We start from the raw sequence: 14,821 nt of genomic DNA on the forward strand, positions 1-14,821 counted from the left end.
GAAAAAATACAAATTTGTGTACATCAGAAAATGCGCCTTGAGGCATGGAACATATGTACCAAATATGCCAAAGATGTCTACAAAATTATCTCGATTATTATTAAAAAACTGATTATTTTTGAAAACTTTGCCACCCTGTATCTCAAAAGTTAAGGCGTTTAGGACATACGTCTATAGGAAGTTTTTTTCTTAAAATGGGTCTAAGAATTACCTCCTTAAATATTAACATGTGTTTAAGGAACACCCTGTATAAGATTTTACACGTTGTTTTATTAATATTTTGTCCATAGAGTCGTATTCTACTTATTATACTTTATATTTGAAACTTTGGACTTTCATTTTCTCTTGGACTAAGAAAAATACCATCCTAGTAGAGTAATATGAAGTTAAGAGAACACAAACAAATAAGAGACCTTTTGTCAATCTATCGAGAAGAGAATAGTGAGTGAAAAGCATTTCAATCAAGATTAAAATTCAGTGCTGGAACCACACAATGAGAGAGAATATAAGTAAGTATACCAAATGATCAGATTTAAAAAAGACCGGCCTTCGTGCGATCGGCACGAACTCTACAGCTTTTTCGGACCTGCCTTGATATTCAAAATTTGATGCGGAGAAATCTGCATCTGGTGACAGCGCTGCTGAAATTCATTTCAGAAAATAAATGAAGGAGAAACGAGCTAGAAAGCTCCTATACTCGAAACTTTGAAACCTTCAGTTTCTTTCATTTTCTCTTGTCCTGTGAAAAGGATCATATTATTAACCAGTGTGAAGGTAGCCATGTGTTTTCATCCATGTGTTTGGTGAAAGAGAGGCGAGCGCGCTATTCCGCCATAGGTCGTTTCACCGCAATTATTCACATGGCTAGCCATGGAAATTTTTACATTGATAGACTCATTGCTGGAAACGAACTGACGTGATTGGAAATGATTCAAATGATGATGAAAATCTTTTTTTATGAAATGAACCGCATTTTATTGAAATTGTACAAACAACTGATAATAATAGAAGCAGAAAAATAATTCCAAAAGGAAATTCGTTGCTAGGAATATTTTTTCTGTCAATTAATTGAATACACCCCCGACTACCCTTAATTCAATTTTCATTAGAAAAAATCATAACTCCTTGCAGAAACACATTGCTGGGAATTTTTTTTCATGAAACCATCGAATTTGGCATGCTTATTAACCCCAGAAGGGTCGCTGATTTTGTCTCACGAAAATACACCCCCTTCTACCCTTAATTCAATTTTCATTAGAAAAAATCATAACTCCTGCAGAAACACATTGCTGGGAATATTTTTTCATGAAACCATCGAATTTGGCATGCTTATTAACCTCAGAAGGGTCACTGATTTTGTCTCACAAAAATACACCCCCTTCTACCCTTAATTCAATTTTCATTAGAAAAAATTATAACTCCTTGCAGAAACACATTGCTGGGAATATTTTTTCATGAAACCATCGAATTTGGCATGCTTATTAACCCCAGATGGGTCAATGATTTTGTCTCACGAAAATACACCCCCTTCTACCCTTAATTCAATTTTAATTAAAAAAATCATAACTCCTTGCAGAAACACATTGCTGGGAATATTTTTTCATGAAACCATCGAATTTGGCATGCTTATTAACCTCAGAAGAGTCACTGATTTTGTCTCACGAAAATACACCCCCTTCTACCCTTAATTCAATTTTCATTAGAAAAAATTATAACTCCTTGCAGAAACACATTGCTGGGAATATTTCTTCATGAAACCATCGAATTTGGCATGCTTATTAACCCCAGATGGGTCAATGATTTTGTCTCGCGAAAGAACACCCCCGACTACCCTTAATTCAATTTTCATTAGAAAAAATCATAACTCCTTGCAGAAACACATTGCTGGGAATATTTTTTCATGAAACCATCGAATTTGGCATGCTTATTAACCCCAGAGGGGTCACTGATTTTGTCTCACGAAAATACACCCCCTTCTACCCTTAATTCAATTTTCATTAGAAAAAAGCATAACTCCTTGCAGAAACACATTGCTGGGAATTTTTTTTCATGAAACCATCGAATTTGGCATGCTCATTAACCCCAGAAGGGTCGCTGATTTTGTCTCACGAAAATACACCCCCTTACACCCTTAATTCAATTTTAATTAAAAAAAATCATAACTCCTTGCAGAAACACATTGCTGGAAATATTTTTCCATGAAACCATCGAATCTGGCATGCTTATTAACCCCAGAGGGGTCACTGATTTTGTCTCACGAAAATACACCCCCTTCTATAGAAACGTCAATACTAAATCTATTGGTTGAAATAAACACGCCTCCTTACGCTGGCTAATCAGAATCAACTGTAATCGACTGGCGGAATTCGCACCACAGAGTTGGAGTGGTCAGTTGTTTTAACGCCCGAGGTGGTGTGTATATATACGGTATTTTAATGTTAAACATTTTTAAAATGTCAAGTGATGATACGTCTGAAGAAGCTGCTAACTTTTGCTTAACTCAACCTGAAAACACATGAAAAAACTGCAGCTTCAAAACTAAAATTTTGGTCATTCCTTACTGCGACTCTGTTTTGAAGCACTCCTTTTGTTGGATGGACAGAGTATAGGTGGTTATAAATGAACTTTCAATGTGTTTTCGTGAAGAGTTATAATTTTTTTTAATGAAAATCGAATTGAGGGTAGAAGGGGGTGTATTTTCGTGAGACAAAATCAGCAACCCTTCTGGGGTTAATAAGCATGCCAAATTCGATGGTTTCATGAAAAAAAAATTCCCAGCAATGTGTTTCTGCAAGGAGTCATGATTTTTTCTAATGAAAATTGAATTAAGGGTAGAAGGGGGTGTATTTTCGTGAGACAAAATCATTGACCCATCTGGGGTTAATAAGCATGCCAAATTCGATGGTTTCATGAAGAAATATTCCCAGCAATGTGTTTCTGCAAGGAGTTATGATTTTTTCTAATGAAAATTGAATTAAGGGTAGTCGGGGTGTTCTTTCGCGAGACAAAATCATTGACCCATCTGGGGTTAATAAGCATGCCAAATTCGATGGTTTCATGAAAAAATATTCCCAGCAATGTGTTTCTGCAAGGAGTTATGATTTTTTCTATTGAAAATTGAATTAAGGGTAGAAGGGGGTGTATTTTCGCGAGACTAAATCTGCGACCCTTCTGGGGTTAATAAGCATGTCAAATTCGATGGTTTCATGAAAAAATATTCCCAGCAATGTGTTTCTGCAAGGAGATATGATTTTTTCTATTGAAAATTGAATTAAGGGTAGAAGGGGGTGTATTTTCGCGAGACTAAATCTGCGACCCTTCTGGGGTTAATAAGCATGCCAAATTCGATGGTTTCATGAAAAAAAATTCCCAGCAATGTGTTTCTGCTAGGAGTTATGATTTTTTCTAATGAAAATTGAATTAAGGGTAGTCGGGGGTGTATTCAATTAATTGACAGAAAAAATATTCCTAGCAACGAATTTCCTTTTGGAATTATTTTTCTGCTTCTATTATTATCAGTTGTTTGTACAATTTCAATAAAATGCGGTTCATTTCATAAAAAAAAGATTTTCATCATCATTTGATTCATTTCCAATCACGTCAGTTCGTTTCCAGCAATGAGTCTATCAATGTAAAAATTTCCATGGCTAGCCATGTGAATAATTGCGGTGAAACGACCTATGGCGGAATAGCGCGCTCGCCTCTCTTTCACCAAACACATGGATGAAAACACATGGCTACCTTCACACTGGTATATTATTACATAACCATTAAATAAATAAAAATATTCAAAATAAACAATAAGGACTTTGAATAGTTGTCAGCATTCTGATTATGGTTTATTTGACTGCTCAGAAAAATCCCAGATCTGAGATTGCCTTGCATATAGTATAAAATAAAAAGTGGAAAAATGAAATGTTGCAATGTATTGAATTGAACAGTGGCTCGTTATGTAAACACATTATCATGTGTCATCGCCGAAATTCCTAGAAACTATCAAAGGAAAACCAGCGATCCGCGGTTTCAACGCTGCACCCTTCACTCCCCCATCCGACCGTCACCACCACGACCCGTTCACCATTACGACCAAATGTCAACCTCTAGAAGTTTCCATAGCGAGCTTCCATACGTACTTCGTGTGATAACATTTTAATTGAAAATGTTCGCGGGTTTCATCAGTCTTTCGCACTTGTTCTCTCCTCTACCCAGAGCTTTGCTCTAATGACGTTATTTCAATTAATGCGGCTTGTTCTGATGTTTTCAAACGCTAATTGTATCAAGGCAATTGTTAAATTAACTCCTTCATGAGACTGGCAGCGCTCCAGGGTGGCGCTTATCTTTCCTCGAAATTTCCAGGGGTAATGTTACGAGGCTATACAATTTAATTGATAGTTCGTTTCTCCCATAAAATTTCTGAAATTAAATTCACAAGATTGTATAGGTTTCACTCGTTATTTATTCAATATAAAGTGCAGGGCTGAGAGAAAAAAATTTAAAATGCAGAAAGAAACCAGTAACAACTTTTGAGAATGGAATTTATAATAAAGTGTGTTTTTATTGAGGTATACAGGGTGTAACTAAATAAGTGTAAAACATTTTAGGAGGTGATTCCTCATCGAAGAAAGATAGGATCTTTCATATAAAGAAACTTCATTGGAGCATCCCTTGTTAAGATACAGCCCCTTAAAGGGGGTACATAAAATTTGTATAACAATTTTTTTCACAAGCACTGAAAAAGTTAAAATATTGAAATCAACCTGACGTTTTGTACTACCAAAAAGACAGTTTGCCAGTAATTTATTTGGTTTATCCCATGGTTATATGGGGTGGAGAACGCAACCCCTAAAATTTATTTCCAATGTAACTTTTTGTCTTATTATTTGTTTACCATTTAAAAATTTATTTTCGATAGCCTGTTTCGTTCTAAACAAAAAATGTCTCTTGAGTTTTTTGCTCAAAATAAACCAGTTCGCAGCAAAAAATTATTTTAGGAACAACTACATACAGAGATACATCGTCATAAATGCGAAAATACGAAACTAATCTATCTAGTAGGTCGCTATTAACGATAGTGGCAATTGAATTGGTATGACGCTGTCAGTTTGTAAATTTTCGAAATTGAATTATTACTAATTGTGTGTTGTTCTGTTCTTAATTTCTTACTTTAATAATTCACTAGTTATTAAAATGGCATACACAAACGAGGAAATGGCTGATATGCAGTACGTTTACGGTCTGTCGCAGAGGAATGGCATCCTTCACATAGAATATTTGCTCGACTTCATCAACGATTACGAGAATATGGTTAATTCGTGGTCGCCATCGAGAAGTACGAACACCACAGCTTGAGGAAGCAGTACTTAATTTGATTGAAGAACAACCTACTACCAGTACTTGAAAGATTGCTTTCCAGCTAAATGTTGATCATATGACGGTATTTCGAATTTTGAAGCAACAACTCTTATACCTTCACCATCTGCAACGAGTACAGGCACTGACTTTCCGAACCGTCTTGAATTTTGCAATTGGATGCTGGAAATGATTAGAATAAATTGTGACTTTCTGAAGACGATAGAATTCACAGACGAATGTAGTTTTTCCCAGGACAAGATTATTAATTTTCATAATTACCACATATGGACTGATGAAAACCCTCACGCTATTGTCGAAACTAACCATCAAGAACAGTTTTCTCTTAACGTGTGGCTCGGAGTTATTGGGGATGATTTAATTGGGCCTCATTTTCTACTTCCTCGATTAAATGGTGAGGCATACGTTCAATTTTTAAGAGAACTGCATCCAGTACTGCTGGAGGAAGTTCCTTTGGGCGTCAGAAGGGATATGTTTTTATGCATGATGGTGCTCCCGCCCATTTTAGTCAAGTAGCACGTCAGCATTTAACTGAAACATATGCAAATCAGTGTATAGGTCGAGGAGGACCACAGAACTGGCCCGCTCGATCCCCGGATCTCAATTCTCTCGATTTCTCTATTTGGGGCCATTCTCAGCATTCAGTTTATCGTACTCCTGTTCACGATGTAGAGGACTTAAGAAACCGCATTATCGATGCGTGCAGGGTAATCAGAGAGACTCCAGGAATATTTGAGCGAATACGTGGCTCAATGCGCCAACGTCTAGAAGCATGCGTAAAGTCTGAAGGTAGACATATTGAACATTTACTATGATTTCTACATATTGTGTGTTTTGTTATTAATACATTAGTTTTGTTTATTACCCTTTAATCGTTTAATGCAGGTACTAACTACAAAATAACAATAATTCCAGTTCGCATTTATGACGATGTATCTCTGTATTTGTTCGTAAAATATTTTTTTTCTGCGAACTGGTTTATTTTGAGCAAAAAATCCACTGACATTTTTTGTTTAGAATGAAACAGGCTCTCAGAAATAAATTTTTAAATGGTAAACAAATAATAACACAAAAAGTTACATTGGAAATAAGTTTTAGGGGTTGCGTTTTCCATCCCTTACAACCATGGGGTAAACCAAATGAATTACTGGCTAAGTGTCTTTTTGGTAGTACAAAACGTCAGGTTAATTTCAATATTGTAACTTTTTCAGTGCTTGTGAAAAAAATTGTTATACAAATTTTATGTGCCCCCTTTAAGGGGCTTTATCCTAGTAAGGGATGCTCCAATGAAGTTTCTTTATATGAAAGATCCTATCTTTTTTTCGATGAGGAATCACCTCCTTAAATGTTTTACACTCATTCAGTTACACCCTGTATAATCTTATGTTGGCAACACTTTTTTACCCGGCGGTCATTTTGTCAGCTGTCAAATTATTCATGTTTAGTTTAGTTTGGAAAGTAGAACTTTCTACAGCAGCACTGTAGAAGAACTACTTGAAACAACTTGAAAACTACTGCAGAATGGGATGTCGCATGTCTCCCAAAATCCATTTCTTGCACTCCCATTTAAATTTTTTCCCAGAAAATTTGGGTGCTGTCAGTGACGAACAAGGGGAAATGTTCCACCAAGGCATACTGACAGTGGAACAACGTTACCAAGGCAGATGGGATGTAGCAATGATGGGGGATTATTGTTGGTTCCTTATGAGGGAAAACAATGAAACATATAAACGAAAGTCGCAAAAAGGTTATTCACAAAAGACTTCATTTGAATGTTTTTTCATGTGTATTGTGAATAAAGTCTGTTATCCTCGAAATATATTGTTTTTTTCTTGTTTTGATCTTATATTTCCCTGAAATATGTGAAAATTACTCAAAAATTTTCATGTTGAAGGCGCAGCCAGGATGCTTTAAACTCTCATGTACAGCCATAATATTAGTCGCAATTTTTTTTCTTGTTCATTGGCTACTGTAATCAAAGATTGAAGAAAACTAAAGAGGATCACGTGATCAGAAAAATTGATTAGAAACTCTTTCCACGCCAGAACGAAACGCTGTTTCCCGGCGCTATAGTTTTCCGCGACTGAGAACCCCTCGTTTTTCCTATTGTATCTCGTATATCATTTGAACTGCAGGGCATTAAAAACCGATTTCGTTTCCAGGTGAAACCGTCAGCGGCATATGTCCATTTGGCTCGTTCCGATGCTCCGAAGGCAAATGTATTCCGGCCCTTTGGGTGTGCAACTATCAGGCAGACTGCGAGAAAGCGGAGGATGAGTTCCAAACGTGCCGTGAGTATAACAATTCAGGATACATTCAGTTCCGAGAGGAGGTTTTTTATTCGTGTGTCGATAAATCAGAAGCTCCCAGTTTCATATACAACGCATCAAATGCAAATATTAGTTTCACAAGACTACCCCTTTCATCAAAATCATAGTTTTTTCCACTACCTACTAAAAGGGAAGGGTATAGCTTGTAATATCCTCCAAAGCACGATGGACGTTGTTCACAGTTGGTGCCTGAGGGAGCGGATGTCTGTCAACCCCAGCAAAACTGTGATAATCCCCTTCACCAAGAGGAGAAAATTGGACGATCTAACGCCACTTTTCCTCAATGGTGAGGTCATTCCATTTAGACGGAGGTGAAATATCTTGGCATAGTCTTTGATGAAAAACTCACTTGGAACGCTCACTTGGAAAAAGTTTTGCACTAAGCCAGACTGTCCCTATGGACATGTGGAAGGATTTGTAGTAAAACTTGGGGTTTAGGTCCCAAACAAATCCATTGGATTTATCTGATTATTGTCAGACCAATGATCACTTAAGGAGCAATTGCCTGGTGGCCGAAGGCTTCACAGAAAACGGCTCAGACCAATTTTTCTGGCTTCCAGAGACAGACTTGTCTGGCCATCAGTGGTGCCATCCGTACCATACCGTCAGCGGTCATGGAGATTCATCTAGATCTACCTCCTCTTCACATTTTTCTGGAGAGAGAGGCTAGATGGACTGTGCACATTGTCAATTGCACAAATACATTTACTGCACAGTACAACAAACTGCTGGTTGACACTGGAAGTCACAGCATTTCGGAAATGACCTCTGACTTCATGCCTCCAACTGTCAACTACGAACTGCCTTATAAAGTACTGTTCCCGAGTAGAGAGGACTAGCTCCTCCGGCAGAAGAAGTATTAAGAGCAGATAGCTGTTGGTCCACAGATGGATTAAGAACACCTTCAGGTTCTGTTGAAGGTGTTTTCAGTCGCAGACCCAGGACAGAGATATCAACCTGCCTAGCAACCTATGCGACTGTATTTCAAGCGAAAATGTATGCTATTGAATTGTTTGCGGAGAGATTGGAAGAATCCAACCTCATGCAACGTCTAAATTTGTAGCAAATCGCCAAAAACGACTCTCCTAGATAGGAAGACTCAACAGATTGTCTCTGGTCTGGATTCCTGGCTATACTGGCCTGGAAGGCAATGCGACTGCTGACTCTTTTACAAAAGAGGGTGTTGCAAGCAGATTTATCAGACCAGAACCTGTCATTGGCATCGCTTTAGCATTTGCCAAACAAACATTGAACACCTGGATGGCAGGAAGATTCATGGACTTCTGGCAGAATCTTCCAGGATTGGCTCACTCCAAGGCTTATTCGCCCTTCGAAGCTTGATACCAAACAGTTGTAGGACTACAGTAGGGATAAACTACGATTCCTTCTCACAGGTTACTGTCATTTGAATCATCATTTGCAGAGACTCGGACTGTTGTGTTACCTGTTTGGATATACTTTGTGCCTGTCCCGCTGGGGACCGAATCATCACTCACCATACAAACTAATCGGTTTCGTTAAGAAGCTGGGTTTATTTGGTCGAGTGTGAATAGGTCTGAGTCACAATAAACCCTTGCGGGTTGCGGTGGAGGGTCGAATAGACCCATTTACTTTTGACCTAACCTAACACACTAAAATAGACCATATTTCACGAATTAAAAACATTGTCATCAATGAAATATGAGCAATGCAGTACAATACAAATTAGAACGGTATCAACTGGAAGTGGACTATTTTCACAGAATAAAAATTTTGTGTCAATCTATAAGTTTCCTTCTGAATTGGGAGAAGGAATAAGAATTACTGTTACAACTAGCTGAATGGATTTACACACCTTGATATTATGAACAGGTATCACCAAGTGATACCTGTTTTCTAACACTGTTCAGTTCTCGTGGATGTTAAAATCAATTTTATGCCTAATCTATCGCGAGTATACAATTTAAAGTAATATCTCGCTCTTCAGAAGAAGAGGATAGCCGTATGAGGAAAAAAGCACTATGACAGTGACATACATATGTGTGTATATATACATATACAGTCCACTTCTCATTATTTCTTACTCAAACAAGGCGACAAAGATCTGCTATTTAAACATCATGAAAAAATAAAGAAATGTTCCGTCTTTGTTTGATTTTTGGCAAATGTGGTATAATTCATAATTGTCAGTTTGATTTTCTCAAAAATTGCTTCTCCTCAATTGCAAAGTACTTCGAGTCAGGCATATTAACAGGTAAACCTCTGCGACCTATTCAAGGCCTTTAACTGCCAAGATTTTTGACTACACTTCGGTATTATAGGAATTATTTTTAATTGTATTAAATCTTATCTGACCAATCGACAAAAGGGATCAGTCAGTAAGGACATATTGAATTGGGCTACCATTCGACATGGTGAGCAAAGTTCTGTTTTGTTGATGATTTATCTCTGTTGAATGAAAATATTAGTCAAAATAGTCCTGTGTTGCTTACGTCATGTCTCCATTCAAGCATCAGTTGTGGTAATTTGAGTTAATTTGCGGTGTTTGAGTTTCACGAATTCAAAAGAATGATTGAGGAGTACTCTTTGATAAACCCTGCAAGCCAGTAGTTTTTGACCTTTACAGGTGTCCACACCAGTCTCTTATTAAAAACAATATAAATAGAGACAACTTCAAGTCGAATTCTAAATTCAATGATGCTAAATGCGTTAGCGAAACTTGCGTCGAGATATAATTTATGGAAATACTTAGCCACACAAGATGTAATTGAGTAAAAAATTATTGAAACAATCAGGGTCAATGCAGATCTCAAAAAGGGAATAATAAGAAAGAAGGGCCACCTGTATAGAATAATTTCAATTCGGACACTATCCTGAGGAAGATATTAGCCCCAAGGCAGAACCCTGTGGAGCACTAAAGGTGTGTTGTATTGATAAACGATTTATAAATTAATTATTCAAATTCAAACGGCCCGTGAGGGTATAAGTAACCTTTCACTCCGTATGCTGATTCAGCTTAAAAAACAATTGGTCAATATTTGGTCATGAATTACGCAAATAACACTTGTTTGTGAGACTAGACAGTGTTTTGCTGTACAGTCGCTTTTTCAAACGTTTTCAGTTTGAATAAGTTATGGATTTTTATCTAACTCCATCACATATCATAAATTACTTTGAATAACCGAAAATGCCAGCTAATCAATCTTCTTATGCCCCTTTCAGTATATTAGGGGAGTATGTCTGTTATAGTCATTTAATAATGATACCCGAGTTTGTAAATTGGTCTCGTAAGCAGAATCGGCCGATGACAAAGAGAGAGAGAGCAAACGATTTTCCAAGGGACGACGAACAATGCGGTTCCCGACGATTGATGTATTGAATCCGTAATCGATAATAACTAAATGGAATATGCTTATACAGCACGTGTGGAAAGTGTTTGTTTTTTCGCCTATATCGTGAATTCTCGTCTTTGGCTTACAATCCCAAGTGGATTGATTGCAGAGCAAACAGTATCGATCAACAGGAAACTAGTTCGCGATATCGCCGTAGATTCAGGTCAGTCGATACGTGGTCGACATAAACGGCAATATGGAGAGTGTTTCTTCACAAGCGTGATTATATTTATCGTTCACAAACATCATTGTTGTAATTCTCTTCTGGATAACAATATATTCCAAAAGACTATATACAAAGCTTTCTGAAATGGTGAAATAGTTGCATGTCATTGATATTGTTACGAACTTGCGATGATACTAATACGTAGAGTATTCAAAAATGAGGTGAACGGGAACAGTATGTTGAGATTGATACCGCCATCAGTGAATAAGGAGTTGTAGAGTGTGGAATTCCACAAGGAACTGTTTTAGGGCCCATTCTTTTTACGATCTACATGAATAGAATACTAACATTTCATACCTCTGGGACACTATGCTTCGCTGATGATACAGCCGTTTTGTATGATGTCGATACCTGGGATGAACTGAAAATGAAATCACAAAATTACATGAGTAAACTCAAGAGATTTTATCAATGAATCATGAAAAAACTTGTTACTCACCGTTTTCTTGTTATACCAATACCTTGCCTCAGTATGACTCGTTAAAAATTGACAACCATGGCAACGATATCAACGATATCAGAGAAAGTCAAATACTTGGGAGTGATTATTGATAGACATATGAGGTGGAATTATCATGTTGACCAAGTTACAAAAACATTGCGGAGTACTTTATACGAATTGAAATATCTAAGAAATATTCTAGACATAACCCAGATGAGAATTATTTATCACGCACTTATTGAATCGCGACTAATATATGGAATTCTCAAATGGTGTGGGAAAGCTAGATGTATTGCAAAAAAATACCTGAAAATTCTTTACCGCAAACCAGTTAAATACGCATCAAAATTACTATTCGAAGGGGCTAAATGTTTGATATGAGGCAACTATATTCTGTCAAAGTTATCAATGAACAGTATAAAAATCGAATGGTTCTTATTTATATAGATCACACCCATAATACAAGGCATAAAGCTAAATAACCCCTCACCACAATATATCCCTCAAAAACAATCACCCAACGTACCTAGCGAATAGGCTTTATAATTTTTTACCCATGGAAACAGGAGAAGCGCCAACTATATATACATTTGAGAAAAAAAACTAGATGATATCTCTTCAGCCTGGATAGATCTGCTATTCACAGATTGATTGATCCTTTATTAAGATAATTCCTGTATCCAATTTTTTTTCACTTGATTGATTCATCACAAATATTTCCCATCTGTGTTACAAAAACAAAACTATGTTCACTAGATTCAGCCACCGTATTCACCAGATTTGAAACCCTGTGACTTTTTCTGTTCCCAAGATTCAAAGGGTGGAATGAAAGGACGGCGTTTTGCGATGATTGAGGAGATAGAAACCAAAAATTCGCCTTATTTTTTAGACGGGCAGCGTATATCTATGCGTAGATCCCAAATAATATATGAGTGATAACTTAGTCAAATTTAACAACTTTTTTAACATCACAAATAACAACTCAACTAAACCTCAATCACACTAGTTATTGCACTTCTTCACTATTTTGCTTTGTTCCCTTTCTTATTTCATGCTCTTATTCAAATTAACTCAAAACTTTATTTTTTTTTTTTTTGTAAAATCGTTTTTAGTAACGAATGGAGTTTTTATCATTCCATAGAACATGTGGTATCAAGCACGCTACGTTGTTGGACTTGTCAGTGGCAGTTCATTCGCTCGATCGTCATGGGCATAACATTTTCCCCCTTCAAAACCCTCAAAATACGTGTTTGTTCTAATCAGCTGTCGCCCCCCAAAAAACAAAAACTCTCAGAATCCGAAACTTGTGCGAGCTAAGGATTGACGAGGTCATATCTTTTAACATGCAGTTTTTGGCAGGGCTTTTGGTTGATATTATTGAACCAGTCTAAAAAAATCAACTTTTCATGGACGCATGGACTTTTTCCCCCTTCTCTGGTTTCCCCGATGAACTTTGTTTAGGTTCTAGGTGCAAATGCATTGTTTGCACCACTTTCTCACGTGGAAAGTGGAAAGTCGTCTTGGTTTTGGTCAGGTTGGAGCCTAGCTCCCTTACCCTTTCGGCTGATGTTTGTCAGAGGGACAAATGAGTCATGACTGATGGTGGCATGGCGACATGAATGTCATCAGACATCAGTGTCGCTCTTGACGGTGTATCCCTACCTGGTTGGAGTCTCATTCAAGGGTTTCATTCGACAGAGTGTCGGGGCCTTCTATATCGGGAGGGGTCTACAGCGTAAACTATAACTTCCCTAACTAACGCATTATCGTGAGTTTCTGCTACGCAATCAAAAACTCGCTGATTCTTCGATTAACTGGACTGCCGAATGGAAGGCAGCTGCAAATCTCTGCGGATGGCTTCATCCCGCACGAACCACGGAGCATCTGTATTATCTTGTTTTGCAATCTCTCCAGATTGGAGATGACAGGCTTGAACATCGTGTTGTAGATGGTAATTTTATTTTTGAGACTCATTTTAGATCTTCTGTTGATCAGAAGGAACAGACTAGCTATCCGGCCCCCGACCCTTGTTTAAACGTATAAAATGTGCGGTTCCAGGTGAGCCTACGGTCTATTAGAAGGCCGAGGTATTTTACCCGCCCTTGCCAGTGGATCTCCCTTCCAGAGACCCTAGCTGGAGAAGATATCGTTCTTCCCATGGTTATTGCCTGAGTTTTTTCTGGGTTCACTTGGATCTTCCATTCGCGTTGCATGTAGACGATCCCGAACTTTCACACGCTCGGACCTCGGGAGCTCGCTGGTGTAGAGCCAGTATATTATAACACTTTCTCACGTGTACGTTTTTTGGTGAGACCAACTGGGACAATTGCATTTTTTGACTCTTCTACTAACGATGCGATGGGCTATCATTGCGGCACAAAGAAACTCTGCCTTCATCTTTCTTATGGCTTTCTCATCATCTCTATTTTTCATGGATCTGGTACCGCTAAACCAAGTATCTTTTACCATTGTTATTCTTGGTTGGAATCTTCTTTTTCATTCCATTTCTGGCGTGTTCGTAAGGGGTTGGTGAGATGTCCTCTATCTTTCACCTTATTCACTCAGAAAAACACTGTGATATTTCATTTTCAATCATCCCTATTTCTCGTCAAATTCTTCCACCAGAATTAATTAACTTCTCATTTTCAAGGACCCCGTTTTGTTTGGTATCTCATCTACCCCCTACCGATTGACGAGAACGAAGCTCTGTAGAGGTTTTGTTTCGTATCGAATCATAACTTGAGACGATGCTTGTAAAAGGGCAATTAGAAAGTTTTTGTTCCGAGGCATTTTCAAGGCTGCTGTTTCGATTAACTTTTTAGAAAGTCAATTAGCTCAGCTCCCGGTCGAACAAAAGGCACGTCGATTCAGAAACGTGCGTAATTTGGAAATATTTAGGATGAACCGCCATGGAAAATTTTAATTGAAAGGGAGGAGAGTGGAATTTGGGAGTTGGTGTAGAATAGTGCACTCTTGTCTTGAATTCTTCATGAGAATTCGGGAGCTTGAATACTTTGAAAATACTCTTGAAAGGTATGGAGGGTTGCTAAGTTGCTATGCAATGTTTTTCTGCAAAAATCCG

The 14,821-nt window shown here is 37.7% G+C and overlaps 1 protein-coding gene across 1 annotated transcript in view; it reads left to right on the forward strand.

The window, feature by feature from the left end:
- The window catches only part of mgl (low-density lipoprotein receptor-related protein megalin), a 265,391-nt gene that overhangs the window by 172,219 nt on the left and 78,351 nt on the right, over positions 1–14,821 (forward strand). Inside the window, exon 2 of the mRNA XM_074176840.1 lies at positions 7,533–7,661. Coding sequence (XP_074032941.1) covers positions 7,533–7,661 — 129 coding nt within the window. The remainder of the gene's footprint in view (positions 1–7,532; positions 7,662–14,821) is intronic.

The sequence above is a fragment of the Leptinotarsa decemlineata genome, unplaced genomic scaffold, assembly GCF_025532065.1.
Source record: "Leptinotarsa decemlineata unplaced genomic scaffold, Ldec_3_MD MMD2_tig00002082_RagTag_RagTag, whole genome shotgun sequence".
NCBI lineage: Eukaryota > Metazoa > Arthropoda > Insecta > Coleoptera > Chrysomelidae > Leptinotarsa > Leptinotarsa decemlineata.